The 27,627-nt window shown below is 33.6% G+C and overlaps 4 protein-coding genes across 6 annotated transcripts; 1 reads left to right on the top strand and 3 right to left on the bottom strand.

Moving 5' to 3' along the window:
• The first annotated feature begins 4,107 nt into the window (after positions 1-4,107).
• Positions 4,108-7,256, top strand: LOC126718934 (uncharacterized protein At5g01610). The gene is made up of 3 exons (XM_050421350.1): positions 4,108-4,376; positions 5,782-5,836; positions 6,509-7,256. The coding sequence occupies exons 1-3, from the start codon at positions 4,275-4,277 to the stop codon at positions 6,883-6,885; spliced, it is 534 nt and encodes a 177-aa protein (XP_050277307.1). The 5' UTR covers positions 4,108-4,274; the 3' UTR covers positions 6,886-7,256.
• Positions 7,257-14,748: 7,492 nt separating this feature from the next.
• On the bottom strand, positions 14,749-15,600 carry LOC126719947 (putative B3 domain-containing protein At1g78640). Its single transcript, XM_050422444.1, has one exon. The coding sequence runs from the start codon at positions 15,598-15,600 to the stop codon at positions 14,749-14,751; it is 852 nt and encodes a 283-aa protein (XP_050278401.1).
• A 1,578-nt stretch (positions 15,601-17,178) lies between these two features.
• On the bottom strand, positions 17,179-18,013 carry LOC126716449 (uncharacterized). Its single transcript, XM_050417280.1, has one exon. The coding sequence runs from the start codon at positions 17,921-17,923 to the stop codon at positions 17,276-17,278; it is 648 nt and encodes a 215-aa protein (XP_050273237.1). The 5' UTR covers positions 17,924-18,013; the 3' UTR covers positions 17,179-17,275.
• Positions 18,014-18,173: 160 nt separating this feature from the next.
• On the bottom strand, positions 18,174-22,394 carry LOC126718933 (protein RETARDED ROOT GROWTH, mitochondrial). 3 transcript variants are annotated; one of them, XM_050421347.1, is made up of 7 exons: positions 21,978-22,394; positions 21,512-21,623; positions 20,545-20,650; positions 20,130-20,278; positions 19,733-19,884; positions 18,939-19,053; positions 18,174-18,593 (listed from the first exon to the last, which is right to left on the bottom strand). In XM_050421347.1, exons 1-7 carry the CDS (start codon positions 22,271-22,273, stop codon positions 18,453-18,455), a joined length of 1,071 nt encoding a protein of 356 aa, XP_050277304.1. In that variant the 5' UTR covers positions 22,274-22,394; the 3' UTR covers positions 18,174-18,452. The 3 variants fall into 3 exon arrangements, with proteins under 3 accessions (XP_050277304.1, XP_050277303.1, XP_050277305.1); XM_050421346.1 differs by having other exon boundaries at positions 20,545-20,704; positions 21,978-22,393; XM_050421348.1 differs by having other exon boundaries at positions 20,545-20,704; positions 21,512-21,640; positions 21,978-22,126.
• Between the last annotated feature and the right edge of the window lie 5,233 nt (positions 22,395-27,627).

The raw sequence follows: 27,627 nt of genomic DNA, 5'->3' as shown, positions 1-27,627 counted from the left end.
TCTTTCAGAGAGAATAAGGCATCGGTCACCTTTTGCATTCATTCTCCTTGTATTCTCTTATGTGACGGCCTCTAAAATAAGCTTTATATAGGTCTAGGGTTATGAGAAAAGAAATCCTATACAAATACAAAAGCCTAGCCCACAAATCAAATCTGAAAATTCTGATTTCCGTAACCTTGATAGATAGCAAGTGTCGAGCTTTAAACCTCGACAGATACAGCTATCGAGAAGCTATCGAGGAGCTGTCGAGGAGACAGAAGCTTTCTCGATCGATCCACCAACTATCGAGAGGTGTCGAGCTATCTGTCCGCAGGTGTCAAGCTATCTGTCCAACTTTAATGAACAGTTTTTCTTTACTTGTTTCTTGGTCCAATCTTCATGGCTTTAATACTAGACTTGAACAACATATTTCTTGAAGTATTAAACACATCCTAGATCTACCCAATTACAAGTAAAGTGCGTTTTGTCAAAGGATAAACCAATTACATAAAATCATGACATATGTTCTTAACATGTGAAACACATATGTCCTAATACTTTTTATTAACTTTATACTATGAAGTCATGCACAATTCTAGAGTCATTGTTATATTTTTGAAAGAAAAAAAAAATTAGCTTGATCAATCCAATATTATTGCAATTGTGATGATAATAATGTTCACGTGTAATCCTTAGTATATGATTATTGTCATGTTTTGTCACCGATTGATTTTTTTTTTTAACACATTAGTTTCTTAATATGTGTTTTCGTTTTTAAAAACAAATGCAAGCGATTCAACAGGCTAACCAAAAAGACAAAAGTTCTTCACCACATCAATCTAACTGGATTGCTCCAAAATACTGTATTCCTTCAAAACGATGAAGAAAAACTCATTCATCAATGCTTTAGGGCTGGAAACAAACAAGCACTATTTTGGGTTGGAGCTCACAAATATTTTGTACAAGATCAAACTAAAGCGAGAAAATAAATCCTTCTTCAAGCAAACATAGAATGAGACAAAAATGTAAAGTATGGACTGGAAATTGCGTTGTTATGCGAATCAAATGATGAGGGAATACAACTACTATTATCAATTCTAAACCAACCAAATGGAAAACAATTGCTACAAAACTATTGACAAATCCTTCGACATACACTTTTTGGAACAAACACATTTCGCATCCCAAAAAACCAAGCATGCAAGAAAAATGGAGTGGGTCATCTGAATCGTGAATGCCCTTACCCTTTTGGAAAAGAAGAATTACATGTAACATGCAAAATGTGTTCAATTAACTTGGAAATGTACAAACTAGCCAACTGAGTTTGGTAGAAATTATGTTCCCAAAAAAAGAGTACAATAAAATTTCCTCATCCTATTCATAATACTAATCTCTATCTTCAAAAGAATAGATTTTTATTATTATTATTTATTTAAAAAGACTTACAAGGACTTAATTACAATCCTCTAAAGTTTTTACCTAGCACGACTCTAATTTGAAATTTATAAAATCCTATCTATCTATTTTGAAGTGAATTAAATTTTACTAACTTGGGAAGACGGTTGATCAGCTTTGGAGTGATTACAAGGCCGAGTATGGCAACTAAGTAAGGGTTATGGTTAAGAGCCAGCCGAATTGAAATGAATAAATTATAATTGCATCCTTTGTACTTCGATGATTGCTTTTAATAACATTTTGTAATAAACAAATTTGCAAGTACATATGCAAGACATAAATCATTATTTAAAATCATCTATTACCTTAGATCAAGTACTAAAAATCTAGACTCAAATAATATGGTGTAATTTAGGATTCCGATATTTACAGCTTAAGGCATCATTGCCAAAACTTTCCACATCTAATTCCAAGACCAAAACCTCCTATCATCATGAGTCCTACAATATATTGGTCATACATATATAATGTAGCTTAAGTAGTAATACATTGAAAAATATTCAAAATAATAACACTATCATAAATAATAAAAAAATTATCATGCGCAACGCGCGGGTCTGCGACTAGTTTAGATTAACAACCAAACCTCCCCCAAATTCAATCACAATTCCAATGCATAACAAAAATAAACAATTTACTGATTCATCCACAAATGATAGAAATTGAAGACGAATAGAGAATTGAAATTTAACAAAAACATCATCCATATAAGATGCAGTATCATCTTCTCTAAATCACACATAACATTATTGCTAAGGATAAAATAAATAAGTTTATGGTATACAAATAATTAGGAGCTCAAGCACAATAACGCTAAAACACATTTCCACCATCTAATGAAACTAGGCTCTCCACATAAAGCTTAGCATGGCACAATACGTTTGGCAGCCCTGAATCTTGAAGATTCTTAATTTCTTGAGAACCAATGTTATACAAGTCTATTGTATGGTCTTCATCGTTACGAAGTAGAATAAGGAAACCATCTCTCTCTCTCTCTCTCATGGGAGATTGAAGGGTCAAAAACTTTATAAATAAAAAAGGTGAAGGGTCAAATAATAAACTCTTAATCTATTTCTTGCTAAAAGCTAGAGGTTTGTGAGTGTGTAATAAAATGAAACTCAAGGAGAGTAAAGAAACAACTTTTTGGCACATTGATATTTCAAGCTAGAATATCTAGGCACAGGAATAGCAGCATTAACAATACAAGTTTTTTTTTTTTGGGGGGGGGGGGGTGAGGTGGTTAGAAATACTACTCAGTAAATATATGCAGATTGTAGCAATGGTAGATTGTAGATTTGGTTATAAGGTGGAGATGGATTAATTTGGCAAATGTCTTAAGCTAAAAATAACAAAAATTAAAGTTTTGGCAAATGGCTAAGCAGCAACAGTGTGAAAACTTTCTTGATCAAATGGTCGTCATTATCAACTTTTGAGCTGGAAAATACTTAAACCTTGACCCTACCATGTGCAACAGCATCTCTGGAGTTTAATCTTTACATATTATTATAGCCTGAAATATAAAGCAACATCGATCCTTGAAAATATATTATCATACACTTTATCATTCTTGGTTTTTCTTTGTAGACTTTTTTTCTTCTCTGTTTGGTCCAACTGTTTCTTTGTGTGATCCAATCATCATTTTTAGTAGAAAACAGTAAGAAAAGAAATATTATAGTGTATCAAATGCATAAAAATCACTATAGAGTTACAATTCAATGCCATTATATATGGAACTCCTTCGTAATTCAAAATCACTATATGATAAAAAGAAAAGGAGAAAATTATTGAAAATTAGTGGTGTTAAAGTATATGCATGTATCTAACTTAGTGTGCAATTGGATATTTGGATGAGTTTATTTTCACAGTTATGTATCTTAAAAAAATATAATATTTTTAAAACTTGTACATTCCATAAAAATAAACTGGCCAAATAGGGCTTAAATTGTTTTTGCTTTTTTCTTTTTTTCTTTTTTTTATGAGCGTTTTTGCTTTTTTGATGAAATACAATTGCTATTTTAACGGTAAATTATAAATAGACTAAGTGAGTAATATATATATATATATATATATATATAAAAGATATGTTAGTAATTTAGTAATTTAAATTTTAACACGTCATTAACATTAAGCAATTTAACATCCGTTTATCCATAAATTATTAGGACTTCAAATATTCTATCATAAAATTATTTTGAAAAATACTAAAAAACAAAATAAGTTCATTCTATATTTACACCATAATTTCCATAATTTTTACACCATAATTTTTTTCATAGTTGTTAAAATTGATACGTTGCATGTTAGTAATAAAATAATGTCACATTTATAATATTTTCACAATAAATTTTAACTGTTAGATTGTTATTAACTTTGAAAAAATATTTTAAATTATAAATTAAAATTAAAATTAATAACAAATTAACATTTATTTGTGAACATAAAAATGATATTATATCAATTATCATAATAAAAGCTGCAGAAGTTGTGAAATTTAATGGCATTAAAAGGCGGTGTATGATGTGTATCCGTATTGTATCATCATTATCGCAACAAAGCACTGGCTCAATTACCAAAACACCCTCCACTTTTCTAAAAATATTCTTCTTCTTTTTGTTTTTTTCCATCTGGAAGAGCCTGAGCCATAAGCCGCTTTTCACATTCCAGTTGAGCAAGTTTGTCTCTTTGTGCCAGCTTCAGATTTGGTCACTCATCACTCAGCCAGTACTTTGGTTTTTTAAGAAACCACTACATTAAATACTTTGGTTTTTTGAGAAACCACCACATTAGTACTAGCTTGCTTCTACACTAGTGTGTGTGTGAGAGAGAGAGAGAGAGAGAGAATGGAGAAAGCTCTGACAAAAGTGGGTAGTCTAAAGGTTGGGAACTTGTGGATTACAAAGAAAGCCAAGGAAGAGTTCTCTAACATTAGTGAAGACATCTCTGTGAGTGAGCTTTATTTTTTCTCTTTATGTTTGATGTTTTTATTTTTGTCAGTTTTGTGCAAAGGCTTTACCTTTAGCTTGTTATTAGTGTGACACTGTCCCTGTGTTATATCTGGTTGAACTGGTAATTTTGGTCATCATGTTTGTAATGTGGCCTGATTCAACTGTACCCACTTGTTGTTTTTCTGCTATTCATGAGTTGGTTGCCAGAAATTAGCAGTAGGATTAGAGATCTGTTGGTTTTTTTAGGAAAAGATAATGAATTGAAAGAAGGGTTTTTTCTAATGGGAAAGAAAATGTTTGGAGGCTTGGAGCTAGTGCATTAGTTGGAGAGAGAGAGAGAGAGCGCTGTCAAAAGGTTCGGAGATAATGGATTACAAAGAAAGCTAAGGAGGAGGGAGCTCTGTAACATAAGTAAAGACATCATTTTGAGTGTGGTGTGTGTTGCTATTGCCCCATCTTTGTGTGTTGTGTTTTCCTTTTTGTCAGTCTTGTGCAAAGTCTTTACCTATAATTTGTTATTACTGTGACATTTTCGTTGTGTTATATCTGGTTGTAGTGTTATATTTTGGTCATTATGTGTGTAATGTGGCTTGATTCAGCTGTACCCAGTTGTTGATTTTCTGTTTATCGTGGTTTAATTGTTAGAAGCTAGCAGTAGGTTGAGAGATCCGTTGGTTGGGAGGTGGATTTTTTTAATGTGAAAGAAAATGGTTGAAGGGGATTTGTTACTACGGATGATGTGCTTCAATTGTATGTTTGAAGGGATGTTTGTGCTATGATGGTGATTTGGTAATTAACTAACTCCTGTGTGAAATGGTAGTGAAATTTGAACTTGCTGCAGCTAGTTTTGATTGCTTTTAATTGGGTGAGATTTTGGTCACACCAAATAAGGGTAATATTGTTTGGATATAGTGTGTCTTGATATGTTCAAAATGGCTTTGAAATTTCTTTGTATGATCTCTACTCTGTAACAATGATTAGCATGTTAAATATTTCTAAAAGTAATTTATGTTGTTTTTATGGTGATGATAGAAAAGAAGAACTTTTAGTCTTACAAAGAACTTTTTTCATCTGAAAATCCTGTCAACTAGAGCATTGTCTCTTCAGATTATATAACCTAGATTGTTTATTAAGAAGTGATTGGTGAAATTATATTTGTAGATTTTGCATTTCTAGAGTGTAAACCTCTTGACTTATAATGGCAGCTGCTTTGGGGATTAATAGAGGACATGACGATTTATAGTCATTTTCATATTATCACGTTTATTATAGCTAACCATAATACTAAGAGTTTTGGCACATCTGTTTGATGATGTAGAATCCTTGCTACTTTGGAAGTATTTGTGCTTAGTTTTGAAACTATTGTTTTCTCTTTTTACTAAATGGTTTCTTTTCATTGCAGACTTTCTCAAACACAGTTGAAGAAAAGGCAAAGTGGGTTTTCAACAAACTAAAAGGTTTGGAACTATATTTGAACTTAGTGTGCTTAATTATGCGTGAAGCCTTGTTCCTGCTTTTAAAATGCTTGACATGCTACTTGTTAAAGTTTTCTCCCTTTCAATGTTTTAGAGACTCTTGTATCCCTTACAACACAAGATAGTAGTGCTTATCAAACTAATGTAGCATAAACATACACTTCAGGAGGAATTATGTGTGATGGAAGCCACAGTAAATGTTTGTGAGTCTTTTCCTAGTTTAGTCAATTTGATTACTTTCCTTTAAAACAAGTTGATAATAAGTTTTTTTAGGCCATCAACCCAGAACTAGTTGATTGTGATGAATCTTCATGATGAAATGAAATGTAAGCCTTTTTTTCACATACCTTGCCACTTGTACTTTGTCTCCGCTTCAGTCACAATTGAAACTATAAGTACTTTCATTTCATAAACCCTCTTATAAGCATGTTAGCTTTTGGCTTCTGTCACCTATGTAAATTTTGTTATTTCCTATTTCCATTTTGAAATGGTTTATTATGTGGAACATTCTGTAAGAAATAGAATATAGTTTTCATTGAAGAATACCACAATTGGCTATATTGTTCTGTTCTCTTTTCCCCCCTTCTTTTAAAGGTAAGTTATATTTATGATTAGAGTAACATGTATCACTAATTTGAAAATGCCTACCAACAGGAAAGCCATTGAAGAGTTTACCAGATCTCCTTCGAGAGTACAACTTGCCGCCCGGCCTCTTTCCCCGGAACATAACTTGTTATGAATTTGATGAATCGAAGTCCAAGCTGGTTGTGTACTTGCCTTCTGTATGTGAGATCAGCTTTAAGGACTCCGTTATAAGATATGCTACTCGGGTGAAAGCAGTTTTGATGAAGGGAAAGCTCACGAGTATAGAGGGCATGAAGACCAAGGTTCTTGTGTGGGTTAAAGTGACAAGTGTGGCAGTAGAGGGCTACAAGTCTGATAAGGTTTGGTTTACAGCTGGTGTAAAGAAATCAAGGCCTAAGGACGTTTATGAAATGCCCCGTGACGCTGTCAGAGTAGGAGAATTCTGAATTTAGACTTCATATATTGTCATTGGGGGTAGATTACCTAAATTTATTGGTGGTATTTTCATAAAGTGGGTATTAGTAACCTCTTTTCTCTCTTGACAAGACAAGATTGGACGCACTGCTTTTATGGTTTTCAGCATTTAAATCTCATCAGTCTTAGGGGTAGCATACGTATATTATGCAGATTTTAATGATTGTTAATGCAACATGCAACTTATTTTGGGTGAATGCCCATCAATTGAGCCATGCTATGAATACCAATTACCAAGAGTTGTTGGATGGATGATGTATCAAACTGATGCAAGTTATGGTCATAACCGCTGCCTCTGAGTAATGAAACTGCATCATCTTGGGCACTTGCAATTTTTAAGCAATCTCTGTATTTGCATTTTGTTGTATGCATGGTACAAATATTTTCTGAATTTTGAAACAAAATTTCAAGTGTGGACTGTGTTATATTCATAAAATGTCCTTGTGTTTTTTTTTTTAAAATGGATGGCCTGGTTCATAAGGTATTAAGGGGTAACAAGTAAGAACATTATAAATATATATATATATATATATATATATTATTTCCAGTCTTCTCCCAATCTGAAAAACCAGTAATGCTCCACTGAAACCAACTAAAGGATGCATCTTGTGTGCTATTGAATGGCTCAAAGGGATCTAGTGGTATAAACTATAAAGCTCAACTTCTTCAATCTGATTCTGATGGGTATTCTATAATCTATTGGGCTGCTTAAGCTACAATTGGAAGTTGAAGCAGCAATTTTCTTTTTGCCTGTGCATTCGGATTTGCTTTTAATTTTCTAACTTATATAACTTATTTGTTTATGTATACCTCTATAAAACCTTTCTTTTTTATCTACAATATAAGCGTTTCGATTGGATGGAATGGAAGGATTAATTAGAATGTAATGTACCACTCGGTCTACTGGCCATATATAGCTTTATATAAACATATGAGCTTTGTTAGAACCGCTGTGGATGTCAGGATGTGTGATGGCAAAGTAACAACAGCTGCTTACATTCAGGTGTCCTCAATTACTTTCACTTAGGTGTACTGTGCAACAAACCCCCCTCATGCAATTTCTTAGGACGACTATAAATAAAAAAATATAAAATAAATAAAATAAAAAATAAAAAATGCTTGAAAAAATGCTTATTTATGTTCATTTATTTGACAAACAAGCTGAACTCAAACCCAAGTTTAGACTCGGCTATTAAATGAGTCAAGCTCAAATATAATAACGTATATTATATATTTTTATTTATTTATTTATATAGATTAGAGATTGGATTGTGTAAATAATTTCATAAGATATCAAATTGTATAAATTTTACATAATTTATTGATAATAAAAAAGTTCATTTCATAGTAAAAATTATATATAATTTTTTACAATAAAAGGTTGGTAAATCTAATTTTTATAAGTTCATAAACAAAAATATTCTCTTTAATTAACTCAAATAGTATGATTTCAATGATAATCTAACTATTAATTTTTTGCATATGTTTGTAAATGCGTAAAAAAAAATTTAGTTGTTGTTTTACTAAATATGATAAAAGAATAACTTAGTCAATAGCTTGGAAACAAGTTCGAGCTTATTCGACAAGAAAATAAACCAAGCTTGAATATATAATCTAATCTATATATATGTATATATATATAATAACTAATAACCAAAATGTTTGACTTTTTGTTGACTACACCTTATTGTGCCATGTGGCAATATAAATTTATGCCGCGTATACATTTAAAAACACCGAACAATTGTGCTATTTCATTTTGCCCGTTAAGTTTTAGTATCTACTCATAGTTTCACATAAGATATATACATTAAAACCAAAATTTATTATTGGGAAGAAAAGTATCGATAAAGCATAGGGAAGAGAATGAGAAATCTAAGAAGAAAAGTGTAGGGCCCTTGGGCCCTGGGTTCATTATCTACCCATATATTGGGCCTGTGGCCCAAGCCGAGGACAAGGACTCGCTCGAGGAGGAGAAGTCTTCGTCAGAAGAGACTATGTTGAAAAATAGAAAGGTGGGAATTGGTCATAATAGTTCCAGAGAGTGTGCCGAGGATGAAAACGCCCTCGGTCAGACTAAGCCGAGGTCCTAGGAGATGGTTTATCAGCAAGGGTGACGATCCCGGAAATTCAATTGGAGCAGGCAAGCATTGCAAAGATATTAGATAAGGAGAAGTCCCAAAATATCTTAGGTGAAAGTTGCTGCCTCTACATTAAATGTACTGCAACTAACTCTCTGGCCGCATTAATATGAAGGTGATGCCTAAACAGTGGATTTCAGCCTTACAGCTACTAGATAAGAACATATGGGGAGTGCTGATAGGACAAGTATCCAAACCAACCGTCTAGCATGCACGCGGAAGGTGAAAATGAAAAGGAAAGACAGTATAAAAGGAGAAGGAGTGGGTGAGAAAGGGGGATCAGAAAATTCAGGAAAGAAACACTGTAGCAATCTACAATCAAATTTGTAATGTTACCTAAGAACTTTATATAAAAACCAGTGTCCTCAGATTTCGCCAAGGACGTTTTTTCTTCAGTTTACACTTGTATATTTTCATTCTTTTGTCATCAAACCTATCTAACTCGTTCTTCGGTTAACTAAAGCCCAATTTTCTAACCCATTTTCTACAAAATCATTGTTTTGGACTTTTTGGGCCTAAGTCCATCCACGTGTTGGGCTAGGAATTCAAATCTGGTCTTTACAAAAAGCATCCATAAGGTGTTTTAAAAAATCATTCAGTATTATTGTTGCTACCATTAGTGTGGCTTGATTCTTGGATCTTTCATTATTTAACCCAAAAAAGAAAAAGAAAAAACCAACTTAAAAAAAATTAACTACCAAAACTATTGGGAATTTAGAGTAATTTTTCATTCATCCCAATTTGAGGTTTACACCTTTCCCCACTAATATTACACATAGCTTCAAAAAAACAACAAATATACGTATTTATACTTGAAGGGGAGTGAAAGATTTAAAGGTCATACCTATTTTGCAGTAATTTATAAGTGTACTACATCTGAAATCTATCAATTGTAATAACTTTAGATATATTCCTTCTTTTACAATTTACAAAATAACTTTAGATGATGATTAACAACCGCGAAATAGAAGAGAACCACTACATAAATGGCATTGCTACCTTCAAATTATACAATTCTATCCAAATAGTAATGTCTTTCACCCGAAGGTCCCGAACTCATCAAATCTACACATCGCAGTCGAACTGTTGGGATTGGTCTTTATACAACCTAGAGGATGACTGGATGAGTATTGAAAAAACAACAAAACAAATACCAGAAATTTATTTTATTTGCGTAGAATAAGTAGATTTGAGACATTTGTAAAATGGTTGACTTTGAGATTTTGTATTGAATGATTAACAAACGAAAACCCATTTGGGTCTTGTATTGAGTGATCACCACATTTCACGTCCACTTTAGATATTAACAAAATCCACAAGTTTCTTGCATTTCTAAGAAAAATGAAAGAGAAAAAGTTATCAAATAAATATGAACCACTATTTATATTCAAAGGATTATGACCTCTCAATAGGTACATTTTCATTCAATATGCGCATTTTTGATCAATAGACATATTTTCATTTAATAGGTACCTTTTCAATCAATAGACACATTTTCATCCAATTAACACCTTTAATATATATCAAATATGAAGGGTTATGATATTTTAATAGGCACCTTTTAGTATATCTAAATTAATCTAATATGAAGGGTTAAGACCTTTCAATAAGTACAAATTGGTATATCCAATTTAAAAGGTTATAACCCTTCAATTGGCACCTTTTGATATACATATATCCAATATGAAGGATTATTTTCCTCTCATTTATATCATAGCATTACTTACTTTACTAATTAGAATAGAGCAAATTCTAAAATTATTCAAACCACACAACGTCATAAAAAATCATTTATAATTGATTAAGAACTCAAATAAAAGAAACAACCCCTCACACAACGTCATTTCCTAACATCTTCCAATTTCTTGTAAAAAATATATTAACCTGTTTTTTCCATCTTTGAAAAATAGAAATTCATAGCATATTTAAGTTTTCTTTTATATAAATTATTTTTCTTATGTATTGTTATTCATTTTGTTTTGTTTTTTTTTTTTTTTTTTTTTTTTTTTTTTTTTGAATTGTTCCATTTTGAGGATATTTAAGCTGGTATTTGTCATTTGATTTGCTGTTTTGAAAATTTTTGTTGTGTGTGTGTTTGTTTGGTTACCAAGAAATTGGCATGAAAGTTAAAAGAAAAAAGGAAAATAAAAAATAAAACACAAATGCCACATAAGTTTTTGATGTGAATTTTTCTAAAACCAGTTAAATATTTTCATAATTGTGATTAAGTGACATGTCAACAATTTATTAGCAATATCAACATTTTTGGTGAGTTAGATGCTGACAAGGAGCACACTAAAGTGGGTACATAAGGCGTAAGGATTAAATTGACATAGAAGTTTTTCTAATGACCAAAAGCAAACTATCCCTAAAAGTAAAGAACTAAAAGCAAAATACTAATGATTTATCCTATTTCTATTGACATGAAACAAAATATTGTTTGTATGTTTGATAAAATAAGTTATGATTCTATTTTTACAAAATAAATGAATAATTTATAATTAGAAAGGTTGAATGCAAAGCATTAATCTACCAGTACAAATCAATAATAATAAATCATTAATTTTATAGCATGTTTTTTACATCAAATGTTGAGAAATGCAAGATCCTGTCATTACTAATGAATAGTTAAGAGATACATTGTATATAAATAAATAAATAAAAACTCTATCCTCTATATGTGATCAAGAGGGGAGGAAATTGACTATAGTATGGAGGAGATTTTTTTTTTTTTTGAGAAACAAACACACACACACACACACACAAGGGAGGGTGAAAGAGGTTCTAACACAAAGGCACACCACAACTTTACTCAAAAGCCATGGTAACTTTTAAGGGAGGGTGGAGCAAGTTATATAGTATGGAGGAGATAAACGAACAAGTTAGACAGATAGATATGGAATTAAGGAATATAGAAGATCATTTGGAACAACGAAGATTGAGCCTCAATGTAATAAGGCAAAAAGCACAAGAATATAGCACAGACCCAAAAATCGTTAATCAATGTGAAGAGGATCAAATGAGACAAAAATGGAACATAGTTTTTCTTGAAAAAGAGAAGATGGAACTACTCAAGAAAAAGGAGACTCTCATTGTATTAGGTATTGTGTATCAATCGCCATAGTATTGGTGAGGGAATGGGTGTTTATATTTATGTTTAGGCTTCTTATTCATTGCTACCTATCCCCACATTTGATTAATCATTTGTGTTATTGGAAATAATGTAGCATAAAGTACTAGTTTATTTTATTTCCTTTTTAACCAATAAAAATTTCCTAAGTTCCAACCCAATGTTTTAAAATTTGTTACGATGACGACTTCTATTTGCACATCGGAACATAATATTTCAATACTGATGCATTTTATGTGCACGTACAATTAGGATCAAGTTACATCCCTAATATAAGTTTGTGTTCATGTTACTCCATTCAATTTTTTCAGATATTAATATTATTAAAATTCAATCGTTGAATAATACATTCTCATTTTCTTAACATGCATGCCATATTTCATGTTAATTAATTATATGTTATAAACTCTTCGATAATAACTCAATCATTGGTCACCTTGAAACTTTGCAAGGTATACAAATAAAACGCAATCCAACCACTGCTATTTCAAAATACATCCAATAAAAATTTTCAAGTGATGTTGTTACACCGAAACCTTTGAAACTCTCATAATTTTCCACGTCAGCATAATATTTAAATAAAATTATCATTTTATTTAAATAAAATTCTTTTTGTTTAGTCTAAACTTAACAAGGAGTAAAACTCTATCTCTCTAATAAGTCCATCTTAAACTCAAACTCATCATTATCATTTTTTAAAACAAAATTATTTTTGTTTAATCCAAACATAACAAAGAGTGAATCATCTGATTCTTTAATAATTTTTAGTCTTTCAGAAGTTTTAAAATCTGAATTTTTGAGTTTTTTTTTATAGTATCTGAAACTGTCTGACAAATTGTAACACAAATTGAAGTCATACAAGAACAACTCATGAAATGGTGTAGTTTCTTAATCAATGTAAGATTTTATAAAATTATTTTAGTCAAGTTCCCGTGCATAGCATGGATTAGCGACTAGTCTTACTAAATACACAAGAAGGATAACAAAAATCTTTACATAACTCAAGCTTTTCTATTCTCCTTATAATTTCCATTATTCCACTTTTCCATCATCTCTATTAGTGTTGTCATATTTGATGGTGTGCTATGAAATAAGCCAACTCCAAGCTCGTCCATAAGGGTCATCCAAGGCAAGGATAGAAGAATGGGCATTCCTTATAGAGCAATCGTCCATGAGAAGGTCGTCCATCAACAAAGACACTTGGACGACCCCCCAGACGGAAATTCCAAGCATGTTTCTCCACACAAGTTAATGAAGTGAACCACACGTTCCTATTCCGAGGCATGAGTAAAAATCGAGGTTCATTGCTACAAGTTCTTACTAAATACTTCCAAAAACAGTTATGGAAAATAAGATCAAATAATCTAACTTCCATGGTCGTTGTGGAAGTTAACCCTGAACCTTTCGACCTCCTCAAAAATAGGGGAAGTTACTAGACAAGAAACCGCCTCAAGTGTATACTATATAAACACTCATCTGCATCAAACGAAGGTAAGTGTGACAATTCCCAAAAAGTTGGAACTCTAGAAATTCAGAGAGAAACTAACTTAAGCATCGAAGGGTTCTTGGCCGATCACCACCGGTCTCCTTTGATTGTTTCTTTTCCTTTTCAGGCCTTCCAGATCGTTGAAGTCCGAAGTATTAAGTCCAAAGTATTCAACCTATTGATTTTTTGTGCTTCATCAATATCCATGTTCTCTCTTGCGTCAATTTCTTGCATCATTACCTCAATAAGCTCATGCTTTGGTTGTTCATTTCTTAGACTATAACTTGAGCAATCCCTCAAAAGCAACAACAATTCTCTAGCCATATCCTCCTCCATGTCCCATGTACACTCAACTATAGTAAAAATCTCATTCAGTGATGAATACATTCATCTTCTCTTCTCCATTTGGCAGATAATGTCAAAACTATAAATCTTAAATCATTTGCATAAAAGTTCAAATCCAGCACTCTTTAAGAAGCTTATGATGAAAAGGATCATATGCAAAATAAGGAGAGAGGTAAATGAGAAAAGCAAAAAAAGCAAGTGATACAATGGGCGTCAACTCTTACTATGATAGAAAAATATTTAAATTGACTACATTTGTAAGGAATAACATGATGTGAAAACTAATTAATGACCCCAACCATCCTTTTTTTCTTAAATTTTAATTCCAAACCATCTAGGGTATGTATGTTTAAACAAAAATAGGAATTTACTCAATCAAAGCTAAACAAAAGCTTCACACTAGGCTAATTTTATTGTTCATAAATTAAGCAGACACAACCACAGCTTCAAAAGCTGACAAACAGGCAACAGGATAAGAACAAAGGAGCCTAAACTAAATTAAAATATAAAAAAAGTAAAAAGAATGAAACACGTAATTCATCATTCTCTTTTTGTTCTAAACTATAATACCCCAAAATGTATAAGCTATATCTAGGGAAAATAAATAAATAAAGACAAACTATCTTAAAAGTTTCAATGTTTCAAGCTTCCACAACTGAGATATTAGACACTTAGCAAAAGAATTTTATTACAACATGGATGAATTGCAAAAAGAAAACTAGTAGAGAGAGGATTAATTGCTCGAAGCCCACTTGAGAATGCTAAAACTGAATCTTGAATTGCTTTGATCCCAATAAAGTCCAATCTCATCACCTTTCTTCAGACCCCTCCTCCACACAAAATCCGTAGTCCATTTTTCATTGAGGACACAACACCCATTACTTGGCCACTGTTTGAAGGTCAATTGATGTTCAGACTTGGTATCGCAATCCCAAACAGCAACTCGTACCCCATTCTTGATGCCTTCAATGCGCCTTGCATCCCATTGTGGCAAAATATGCCCCTTCACCAAATCTACTGCTAACAAGAGCCTAGCCAAATGACCAATATCACTTAACCAAATCCTCTTCTTGATAACCCAAGGGTCAAGTCCAAGCTGCAACTCCAATGACACACCATTAGGCCCTTTTCCTTTTTCAACTTTATGGCTATTAATAAGTCTCATTCTTTTGATTCCACAAGCTGTAGATGATAGAGAGAAATTGGCCATGTTTTCACTTGCTTTCCTCTTATTAGTTATGCAAGAACCATAACCCAACTTCAATTCAGTTGAAACCTCTGCATGTTCATGATGGGTTTTGGTTACAAACACGTTTCCTTGACTAACTTGGAGTTGATCATTCTCAAGAATGGGTATAAAATTATAGAAGATAGGTTCTTTCCTTGTACTTTCAGAAGCAGAGGAAATAATAACCTCATCAATTGCGAAATTTTCTTTCTTGGCCTCAAATATTTCCAATGCAAGTTCTCTGTTTTGGCCATCTTTTCCTTCTTGGGTTTTCTTGGTTTGTAGCACACTCCTATGCTTTAAGGCTTCAGTGATTGAAGTGCAGGGCCTTAGGCTTAGAGTTAGAAGACCCTTCATTATGTTGAGAAATAAAGAAAGAAAGGGTTACAGAGGGTTTGTGGTTCTTGGAATGAAGAACAATGAACGGTAATGGTAGAAAGAAAGGTTTACAGAAGAGGGTTTGTGTTTGTTGGAATGAAAGGAAGTGATATATGTAAGGTAATGGCACTTATATTATATATCAGTTTGAGCCTTTTGGGACAAGAAATCCAAAACTATGTAGGATTAAGGTTTCAAATCTGATTGGAATTTCCGATTGCCGTGAGGAGTAACATCAGAAATCCTTTGAATTTTTGCCGCCTATGTTGTACCAGTGAGGTCTTTTTATGTTGTGGTTGAATATATAAAGGTTGTTTTTATTTATTTATTTTTTATTTTTTTCCCTTTTCACTTGCACAACAAATAGATGAAAGGGTACATCACATATGAGGTGTGTTTGGATACCGTTTATTTTGCTGAAACTGAAAACTTATTGCTAAAAGTATTGTAGATAAAAGTAAAAGTTTGTTAAAATAGTACAGTACAACCCATAAATAATGTCAAAAAGTGTAATGAGGACCATGAATAATAGTAAAAATAAACTGAATAGTGAAATAATTTTAATTTTTAATTCTAACCCAAACACACATATTGTCAGGAACCTGGGGCAGTTGAATAGACATATACGGAATATCAAGGATTAGGGAGGATATCACCAAAAAAAAAAAAAAATCATTTAAAGAAGGCCAAAATACATTATTGCTAAATCAATGTTTTTAGTTCCTCAAATTTCAAGTAAGCATTATTGGTATTTGAAACTTAAAAAATGAACACCATTGATTTTTAATTCCTATAGAGAAATGACATGCCATTTTTAAAGTAACATAGCATCATTTTTTATTAAGAAATTAAATTTACTTTTGCATCTAAAAATACCCATGACCCATTAAGATGTTTGAAGCCCCAATAGTTGACCCATTTCATAATGGATCTTCCTCAAATTAAATGCCAAAATCTCTAATATGAGAATTGAGAAAGATAGAAACGATAATAAAAAATGAAGGTTGAGGATGTGGATCTTTTCCACATATGCACGTGTGTATAGCATTATACATTGGGAAGCAAATAAAGGAAAGTGCTATTGGTGTGATTCTTTTTCTTTTATCTACTTATTATTCATTATTTATTCTTTTTTTAAAATATTAATTTTAGTTGAGTTTTTAATGAATTTTCTGATATGATAATATGAAACTTGGAACTATTATCTATGCTATTGAAATTATGCTTGTTCTTAAAAAATTAATTATAAATTAATTCAAAAATTACTTATAATTTAAACAATTAATAGAGTGAATAGTCAAAAGTAACAATGTTGAATAAAAATAACTTCAAATTTTTCGATAGTTTCAAGCTGAATTTAACAGCATATATAAAAAAATAAAAATAATAAAACATAAGCAAATAAATTATAATTATATTAAAATAATTATTATAATAATAATCGATATAAATTTTTATTTCTTTCCTTTAATTTTTTCTTTCTACCAAATAAAATAAATGTATATTTATTTTTATCATTCTACTTTTTAATTCATCTTACTAAACATACAAGAAAGATAACAAAAACTGTAGCAAAAATCTTTCTTTCAACCAAACAAAATAAATGTATATTCATTTTTATCATTATACTTTTCTATCCATCTTACTAAATACACTAGAAGGATATTAAAAATCTTAACAAAAATCTTTTCCAAACTCCAACTTTTCTTTTCTTCTTATATTTTCCATTGTTCCACTTTTCCATCATCTCTATTGGTGTTGTCATATCCATGTTCTCTCTTGTATCAATTTCTTGCATGATTGCCTCGATCAGCTGAACCTTTGGTTCATTTCTTAAACTATAACTTGAGCAATCGCTTAGAAGCAACAACAATTCTCTAGCCATATCTTTAGCCCTCCATGTCCCATGTACACTCATCTGAAGTAGCCCTGGCATCACTCCTTCCCTTAAAATCAAACCTCTATATCTTTCTTTATTGCTTTGGCATAAAAGCAAGAGGATTCCCACTGCGTGCTCTTTGCATTGTGGAGAACCATCCTCCATAGTTTCAACCATTGCACAAATGACATCATGTGTGCTAGCAATTTTACAAAGTGCATTCTCTGATGAGGAAACGACATTCTCAAGTAGCCCCATTACCTTTTCAACCAATTCCAATGACTTTTCCGAGTTGTGGATCAATTGAAGGATGGAAGATAATAAACCAGAAGAGGCAATTGATGGAATAATCTGGTCACAAGTTGAGAGATTGTGGAGTGTGGCTATGTCGTCAAGCTTGGCTTTCATGCTAATGCTATTCATGTTGTTAACACCTCCATTGAGAAACCATATTAAGTGCTGGATGGTCCCAGATGAAGCGATTGCTAACTTGTTTGGTAATAAACTCGAGCTTATGTTATTTAATGAATAGTCCTTATGACATATATCCCTACAATCTCCCCCCCACCACCCCCCCCCCCCCCCCCCCCCAACAACATTCTGGGTAAAACTATAGGCATAAGTGATAACAATCATATATAATTAGCAATTAGACCCTCCAAAGCACCTGCCCTAGTTCGAAAATGAACTGCTCCTCAATATAGAAATCTGAATACAACACATTATCAACCATCAGTTCCCTTTGTTGCTGTTCCAATAATTTTACAATTTTAGTTTCTATTTCTCTATATTTGTAAAATCAGTATAATAGAATGGGGAATAGACAATTTCCGATGGCAATGTAAGAATACTTATTGCATAGACAAATAATGAATGGATTTGCTCAATCAATTGATTGAATTTTGCTATTACTTGAATTAACTGTTACAAGTTTCCTAATCTGCTTGCAAAATTAAAGAGGAACTGCATTTGAATCACGAACAATCTCGTATATTGATATGCAATTCTCAATCGTCAATAGGCCGATGATGCACCATTCCAAGAGATCTGACTTCCTGTTTTGGAGGACTTCTTGAAGGAAATGAATGTTATGCTGTTTAACCACAAAAAAGAAAAAAGAAGAAGAATGTTATGCTGCAAAAGGAGAGTTCCAAATTAAAGCATGATCAGTTCCATCAATTATCAGTTAAGTTGCATCATATAGGTGACATAAGTATGGTGCTAACTATAAAGAAACATCTCTTCTTGTACCACACAATGCCTCAACAAGTTGTGGGATCGGATGTTCTCACAATCACCACAGATTACATCCTATTTCAATTTCTTTTTACCTCTTGATTGTGTACTCCCTTTTTTTTTTAATTAAGTAATTAACCATAGAATTCAAAGGGGGCGAGTTATACACTTGCATCAGCGAGGTATATAAGGGCAGACATACCTCTACAAATTTTAATTTAAAATCCAAATTCCCAAAGCGTTGAGTCACCTCATACTCCTCCCGAAGATATTCATATATTTGGGCATATTTTGCATCCCTCCAGGCAATATCAGATCTGAATAATGCGAGAACAAAACAAATATGAGGAGCTGCAAGATTCAAACTTATGAGCCAAAATCATGTACTCAAAATGCTTTAGAAAAGATATAGGAATAATGTGAATATACATATACTTGAACGTATTAAGAAGTAAGCTACGTTGAGAAACAGATTTTGAGGTTATCCAATCTTTGTAAAGTGAAATTATAGTACATTTACAAAATTCTCAATTTAGTTAGGGTGTTGCTTTGGAAGCCAGAGAAGAAGTTCTAATGACTTCAAAGTCAAGAATCATCATCAGCAGAAACAGCTTTTTGTTCAAGCTTTATGAGCCCAACTCAAACCTAATGACAAGTTTGTTTAATGAGATAAGAAAAAGCTAGAGTAGGCAGAACTCAAGTAAAGAACTCGAGTTCTTGTATAACTTCAACTAATAAGCACTTGTGATATTGATATTTCATACTTCAACTTTATCCAAGTACTGAATTTATTGACCTGTAATTCTGCTCACTTGGTACAACTTCAACCAACTGAAGGGACAAAGCCAATTATAGCTATTGGGTCTATGCAGTCACAGCCTGGAATGGTAAAAAGTGATATCCAGTAGGCACTCATTATGTGCACAGAGAATAGAGATAACCAGCCACACACTGAAGAATCACATGAAACAACAAATAGCATCACAATTACATTACCTATCAAAAAGACCAACTTTGAGGATTACATCAGCTAGATTGGAATTAGCCTTCCCAACAAGTTGAAGGAGCTTCTTCTTATCCATGGTAAAAGTTCCAGTTTTCTCCATTCCACGATTTATTTCTGCAAATTCTTGAACCATACCATCAACCTGAAGACAGATATTAAGGTCATTGAAATTTAAAATTTAGTTTCAATCAAACTTCCTCGCAAATTGATAAGCTGTTCCAAGCAATACAAATTGTGTGGCATATGGACAATTAATCTACATCTTGAATGCTTATGTAGAATGGTTCCAACCTAGAGAATCTGTAATGCACCAAAAGTGGTTTAAAAGCAAGAAAGCATGCAACCCAATGCTCCACTAAAGACGTCACAGAATATATAAGAAATTACCTGTGAAACAAAATAATCCAAAGCAATGCTTTGGCCAAGCACGCTTCCAATAATACGGACACCATCAGTATCCAAAGTTTTGAGAACGATGTAGTCTGGCCCTCCCTTCATGTCCTCATCTAACAGTGGCTTCTCTTTTACAGCATAATCTAATTTAAAGACCCATAGAGAGTCAAATAGTAAATTACTCACATAGCATCTAGAAATTAATAAATAAAAGCTTTGGGGAGAATGTTTAAGAATTAACATGATGATGAAGATAATGGACACAACAAACTACAGGAAAGCAACTGACATGATCATATAGCTACAGAGCAGTAGATCTTTAGAATAATAAATGAAAACAAATAGAGCATCCTTGAACTAAAGAGTTTCATTTAGTTAAACACTTAATCCCATTCTTAAACAAAGTTACCATCTTTCCTCATCTCTGGAAGCAATCCAGAAGAATGTCTTCTAACTAGGTCCAGGTAAGTTTCAACTTCATGATCCTCAATATTAAATAGAACAGCAGATCCATACTGGAAAACAACCATATAACGACAGCTGTTCAGGCTTCCCTTGACTCCGAGGCCCTACATGAAAAGTCTCATGTTATCAAAACAAATGATAAACCAATCATCCCAATCATATTATGAACTTTAATTAGAGTTTGGGAAGATTTTCTTATTAAAGTCTAGGTACCATATGCACAAGTCCAGTTAAAATGTGTTTGATGGGCACAACCACATACCTTACTTCTGCTGCATTTACTGGCATTAGAAACACTAGTTATGCATTTCAGGACCCCCGAGGGGAGGGTGCTGCATGGGCAGCTTTTTTGTAATTTGGAAAATTATGAGCCTGGGATGTAGCAACCCACCCCACCCCTTAACAAACATAGGCAGCTAGGCCAAACTGACAGGGATATTTAAATCAACTTATGAAAGTTTAATATCAAACACTATATACTACATAACAACTGAGAAGACAGCTTTGCCAAATGAATAGTTATGAAGTTTAATATCTGACCATTTGATTACCCATTCAATGAAATTAGAAAACCAAATACTGCTATAGTAATTAAAACTAGTCCTCTGACATCAAGCAACATCAGCTTTGTACTCATTATTTAAGGTAAAATGTTTGAAATTTCTTGATGCAAAAGGAGATTAGGCAGCATAGCAAGAAGTTCTATTTGAGACAGATAATTTAAAGGTGATGTTGAGGTTCCATTTTATTAGAGATAGAGCCTTGGTGCAACAGTAAGTGCATTCCACCAAAAGTGGATGCATTGCCCGAATAACCAGCATAACATTTTGCAACTCGGATTCTAGTTTCTATAAACATAGTAAGAACTTGAAACCAAGTAAAAGCATCCAATTGTTTCTTGATCATCTTACAGCATTTTCTGAAGGGAAATCACAATATCTGAGGGCAATATAATTTGATGAGCGGGAGGAAGGAGGGACTACGTTGCTTAAATTCTCAGCTTGCATACTCTTCAGATTGATACTGCGAAAACCATGAATCTCAAATCAAAAAGAACAAAAACACACCCTTCAAAAAAGTAAAAAGTTCATAAATGAAGATATTATAGAGCCAACCCCTATAGAAATCAATTATTTTACATACATAAAATTCCACACATATAAGCAAAAACAAAACAAAACATAAAACCCCAGATACTATGATTTCATAAAACCCAACATCTAAAACACACTCACACTCACACATTAACACAAGCACATGGTATTCAATCTTGAATGCAGAGAAAAACACAACATGGAGCCAGACCCACATAGGCAAATCACAAAAGGAGCCAAACCCAATTGAGAAATCAAGAAAAAGGTTGAAACTTGAGCGAACCTAGTACAAAGAAAGTAAGCTTTAATGGGAATCTTTCCAGTTTCCTCGTCTTCCTTAGCCACAAACTCGTTATTGTACCCATAATCGTAGTCTGTGGTATCGACCAGGACCCGAGATGGGATTGCGGAGAAGGGTCTTGTTGAGGTGAGGAAAGCGCGAAGAGTCGGAGTTGAAGGAAGAGAGAGATGGAGAGGTGTGAGTCTGGGAGGAAGAGAAGTTATATTAGGTGTGAGACACTTTGTGGATGCAGTGGATATGTGATTGAGGAGAAGGGAAAAATCTCTCCATCTCCCCATTCACTGGAAAAAAGAAAGAGAGAACTTTTTTGGGAGTTTGGATTTAAGGACTAAAGTGACACTGTGTTCTCTCTCTATAATGTCTACGATGATGTTTTACCAGGTTCATGGGAAACCTCACTGGCCGTATGTATCGCTTGCTTCATGCCTGGTCCATTTTTACTTTTCCTTTTTTTTTTTTTTTTTTTTTTGAGCTCAAATTTATGATTTATCACCAAATTAGATTGGATTAAAATTCAATATATTTACCACCGCGCTCCCTTGGTGCGATGGTCACTCCACAAGTATAAGTGCTTGTGGAGTGTGGGGGGCAAGGGCCGGGGTTCAAGTCTCCAGGAGAGAGCTTCACACACATATACACTTAGATTAGACTAGAGTAGAATTCTATCTTGTATCAAAAAAAAAAAAAATTTCAATATATTTTCTTGTAAAATAAGTTTACTTGCTACTTGATTAACTTATTAATTTTTCATTTACATTCTCAAACAAAAAAAATACAATATCAATTTGTCATTTATATATATATATCTATAGCTTTATTTATATTTTTATATAACACCCAAAATAAAAAATTAGTTTCGAAATAATAGTGAAGATTAAATTGACACAGCATTGAAAGATTAGGAACCAAATTGATATAATTGAAAAATTAGGAACTAAACTATGTTAATTAACTGATTATAACTCATTGTATTTTTAGATAAAGCAAACTAGCACTAACAAATTTCTTATTAGATTTTATCTTCTCTAAAGTCTAAACACATTTTTTTAGGAGATCTACTAAACATATCCTAATTAAATTTTTCTAATTTATTTTCTACATATTTATAAATTAAAATTTTATTATCACTTAATTATTATACATTCATCATATATAAAATATTTGACAAAATTGTAGTTTACACTCCAAAATTTTGGGTAATTTGGATTTTACCTTCTAAAATATCAAAATATAGACTAGTACCTCTTATGTTGCGTTGCATTTGGAAATAACTCATCTATATATATGCACACACACATATATAAATAAATAAATAAATATATATATATGTGTGTGTGTGTTTGTGTGTATTAATAGATAAAGTTGAGAGAAAATTCAATTAGATTTCAAATTGAACTTTAATTAGAGTCTAATTTTTCATCATGTGTCTCATCTAATCTAAACTTTTAAATTTTTGTGCCAAGTGAGTTATTTAGTATAAAAATTGGATTTTAATTAGAGTTGAATTTTGCATCACATGTCCCATCTTATCTAAAAAAAATTATTTTTGTGCCAAGTAAGTTAATTCAGTGTTAAAAATGAGGAGTCCAATATAAATAAACCTAGTTAATATATATATTTAAAACCAAAGCTTAGAGAAAATTTGGTTAGAATTAAAATTAGATTTTTCCTTTGTTAGCTTTTCATACAAATTAAATTGTTTAAATTTTTTGCTATTTTTTTAACTAATGAGTGTTTTTTTTTTTTTTAAATATTTTTTTTCTATTTACATATTTTGTATGTGAAAATCTTGAATGTAACAAACTGTAATTGAAATAAACGATCTCATGCACCTATCTCCGTTCAATTTAGGAGATACTATTGAACCGATTTTTTTTTTTTTTTTTTTGGTGTTGTATTTAATAGAATTTCACGGATAATAATAGTGAATTGATATTATATATGTAGTGTTCAATAATGATTTTTAAAATTATATACATATCAGTAGTATAATGAGAAACTTAACGTAATTAATATCATTAATGTGGGGAGTAAAAGACCGGGAAGCCCATGTCAATATCTACATTAGGCCAAGGGCCCAGTCCAAGGAAGAACCCCTCCTCGGCCATGGGAAGAATCCCTCCTCGGCCATACCTGGCCGAGGACAAAGGAAATGGTTTATCACTGAGAAAGGCACTCCGGGTCACTCCATAAAATAGGAAAAGTACTAAAACAGAAAAGGACAATAGAGAAAATAGAAATGTCTAAGGGAAAAACTATCATTATTGCACCCAGTGCCTTGTGCCTGACATAACCATGATTTTCTACCTTTACAACCACTCCCAACAACTTAGGGGAAGGGTTGATGGAACAAGTATCAGCACTAAGAATCCATTCAAGAGGAAGGAAACTACTATAAAAAAAAGGTGAAGGGAAGCAGAAAAGGGGGGCTGAAACCCCTATCACTCAAGAGGCCCTCAGAAAAAGCTCATCGGATTGTGTCGAGGACTAATCATCTTTGATAAACCCGGTTCATCCTTGCTTGATTGTGATAAACACCATGTTAGTTGTTGTCCATGCACTAAAGCCTAGCTATTCGACCCACTCTCTATAAATTTATTGTACCGAACTCACTGGTCCAAGATCCCATACATCTTAGGCTTGGGCTGCAAAACATGAACCTACAATTGGCGCCTTTGTGGGGAGAGCTCGTGTTTTAGTGAGTGCAACGGTTAATCATGGTGGGATCAAGCTCCTATCAACAAGAGTCCTTCGAGAGGACCATTTCGACGGTGGTGCATGCTACACGGAAGCTTCCCATCATTTCCAAGAATACACAGTTATTGTCATAACTCAGCCTCCGCTCAGGGCTACTCTTCGAGGTATTAATTATGCGGAGAGGGTTGCTAAATGAGGCACAGTTCTAGGGGCTTCCGACGTCAAGTATATGCCCCGTACATACGTCAAGGGGCTAGTTCTCGCGGATCTAGTAGCCCGGCTCAAGAAGAACCTAAGTACTAGACAGAACCAAGGTCTTGCATGGTCCTCAGACTTAAACCTATGAGGAAACTAACTACTTTAAGAAAATCTAAGTATTAGACAGAACCAAGGTCTTGCATGGTCCTCAAACTCAAACTTATGGGGAAACTAGCTATTTCAAAAAGAACATAAGTACTAGACAGAATCAAGGTCTTGCATGGTCCTCGGACTCAAACCTATGGGGAAATTAGCTACTTCAAGAAGAACATAAGTACTAGACAGAACCAAGGTCTTGCATGATACTCGGACTCAAACCTATGGGGAAACTAGCTACTTCAAGAAGAACATAAGTACTAGACAAAACCAAGGTCTTGCATGGTCCTCGGACTCAAACCTATGGAGAAACTAGCTACTTCAAGAAGAACATAAGTACTAAACAGAACCAAGGTCTTGCATGGTCCTCGAACTCAAACCTATGGGGAAACTAGCTACTTCAAGAAGAACATAAGTACTAGATAGAACTAAGGTCTTCCATGGTCCTCGGACTCAAACCTATGGGGAAACTAGTTACTTCAAAGAAGAACCTACGTACTAGACAGAACTAAGGTCTTGTATGGTCCTCAGACTCAAACCTATGGGGAAACTAGCTACTTCAAGAAGAATATAAGTACCAGACAGAATCAAGGTCTTGCATGGTCCTCGGACTTAAATCTATGGGGAAACTAACTACTTCAAGAAAATCTAAGTACTAGACGAAACCAAGATCTTGTAACAACCCAAGGAAAAGCGCTAGCCACATCTGCGCTATACCTCAAAAGGACTAGTCACAATTGAGGCTCCTTGTAGTTGTTAATCAAGCCCAATTCAACCCAGTAAATACCCGATGTGGGACTCATCACACACCCACACACATCACACAATCAATCAAATTGAGGCATCACAATCTCCTCATGTAACAACCCAAGGAAGAGCGCTAGCCACATTTGCGCTATACCTCAAAAAGACTAGTCGCAATTGAGGCTCCTTGTAGTTGTTAATCAAGCCCAGTTCAACCCAGTAAATACCCGATGTGGGACTCATCACACACCCACACACATCACACAATCAATCAAATTGAGGCATCACAATCTCCCTCACTTAAATCCCTAACATCCTCGTTAGGGCCCACTTTGTGGGGTAGTGTCTCTGAGCCCACATAGGATTACCGGGCCGGCTCTGATACCATATGTAACAACCCAAGGAAGAGCACTAGCCACATCTGCGCTATACCTCAAAAGGACTAGTCGCAATTGAGGCTCCTTGTAGTTGTTAATCAAGCCCAGTTCAACCCAGTAAATACCCGATGTGGGACTCATCACACACCCACACACATCACACAATCAATCAAATTGAGGCATCACAGATCTTGTATGGTCCTCGGATTCAAACCTATGGAGAAACTAGCTACTTTAAGAAGAACATAAGTAATAGACAAAACCAAGGTCTTGCATGATCCTCGGATTCAAACCTATGGGGAAACTAGCTACTTCAAGAAGAACATAAGTACTAGACAAAATCAAGGTCTTGCATGGTCCTCAGACTCAAACCTATAGGGAAACTAGTTACTTCAAAGAATAACTTACGTACTAGACAGAACCAAGATCTTGCATGGTCCTCGGACCCAAACCTATGGGGAAACTAGCTACTTCAAGAAGAACATAAGTACTAGACAGAATCAAGGTCTTGCATGGTCCTCGGACTCAAACTTATGGGGAAACTAGCTACTTTAAGAAGAACATAAGTACTAGACAGAACCAAGATCTTGTATGGTCCTCGGACTCAAACCTATAAGGAAACTAGCTACTTCAAGAAGAACATAAGTACTAGACAGAATCAAGGTTTTGCACGGTCCTCGAACTCAAACTTATGGGGAAACTAGTTACTTCAAAGAAGAACCTACGTACTAGACAGAACCAAGGTCTTGCACGGTCCTCGAACTCAAACTCAAACCTATGGGGAAACTAGTTACTTTAAAGAAGAACCTACGTACTAGACAGAACTAAGGTTTTGCATGGTTCTCGGACTCAAATCTATGGGGAAACTAGCTACTTCAAAAAGAACATAAGTACTAGACAGAACCAAGGTCTTGCATGGTCCTCGAATTCAAACCTATAGGAAAACTAGTTACTTCAAGAAAATCTAAGTACTAGACAGAACCAAGATCTTGCATGGTCCTTGGACTCAAACCTATGGGGAAACTAGTTACTTTAAAGAAGAACTTACGTACTAGATAGAACTAAGGTCTTGCATGGTCCTCGGACTCAAACCTATGGGGAAACTAGTTACTTCAAAGAAGAACCTACGTACTAGACAGAATCAAGGTATTGCATGGTCCTCGGACTCAAACCTATGGGGAAATTAGTTACTTCAAAGAAGAGCCTAAGTACTAAACAGAACCAAGGTCTTGCATAGTTCTCGAACTCAAACGTATAGGGAAACTAGTTACTTCAAAGAAGAGCCTAAGTACTAGACAGAATCAAGGTCTTGCATGGTTCTCGGACTCAAACTTATGGGGAGACTAGTTACTTCAAAGAAAAACCTAAGTACTAGACAGAACCAAGGTTTTGCATGGTCCTCGGACTCAAACTTATGGGGAAATTAGTTACTTCAAAGAAAAACCTAAGTACTAGACAGA

This window comes from Quercus robur, chromosome 3, assembly GCF_932294415.1.
Source record: "Quercus robur chromosome 3, dhQueRobu3.1, whole genome shotgun sequence".
NCBI lineage: Eukaryota > Viridiplantae > Streptophyta > Magnoliopsida > Fagales > Fagaceae > Quercus > Quercus robur.
This window is presented reverse-complemented; position numbering and strand designations above follow the sequence as displayed.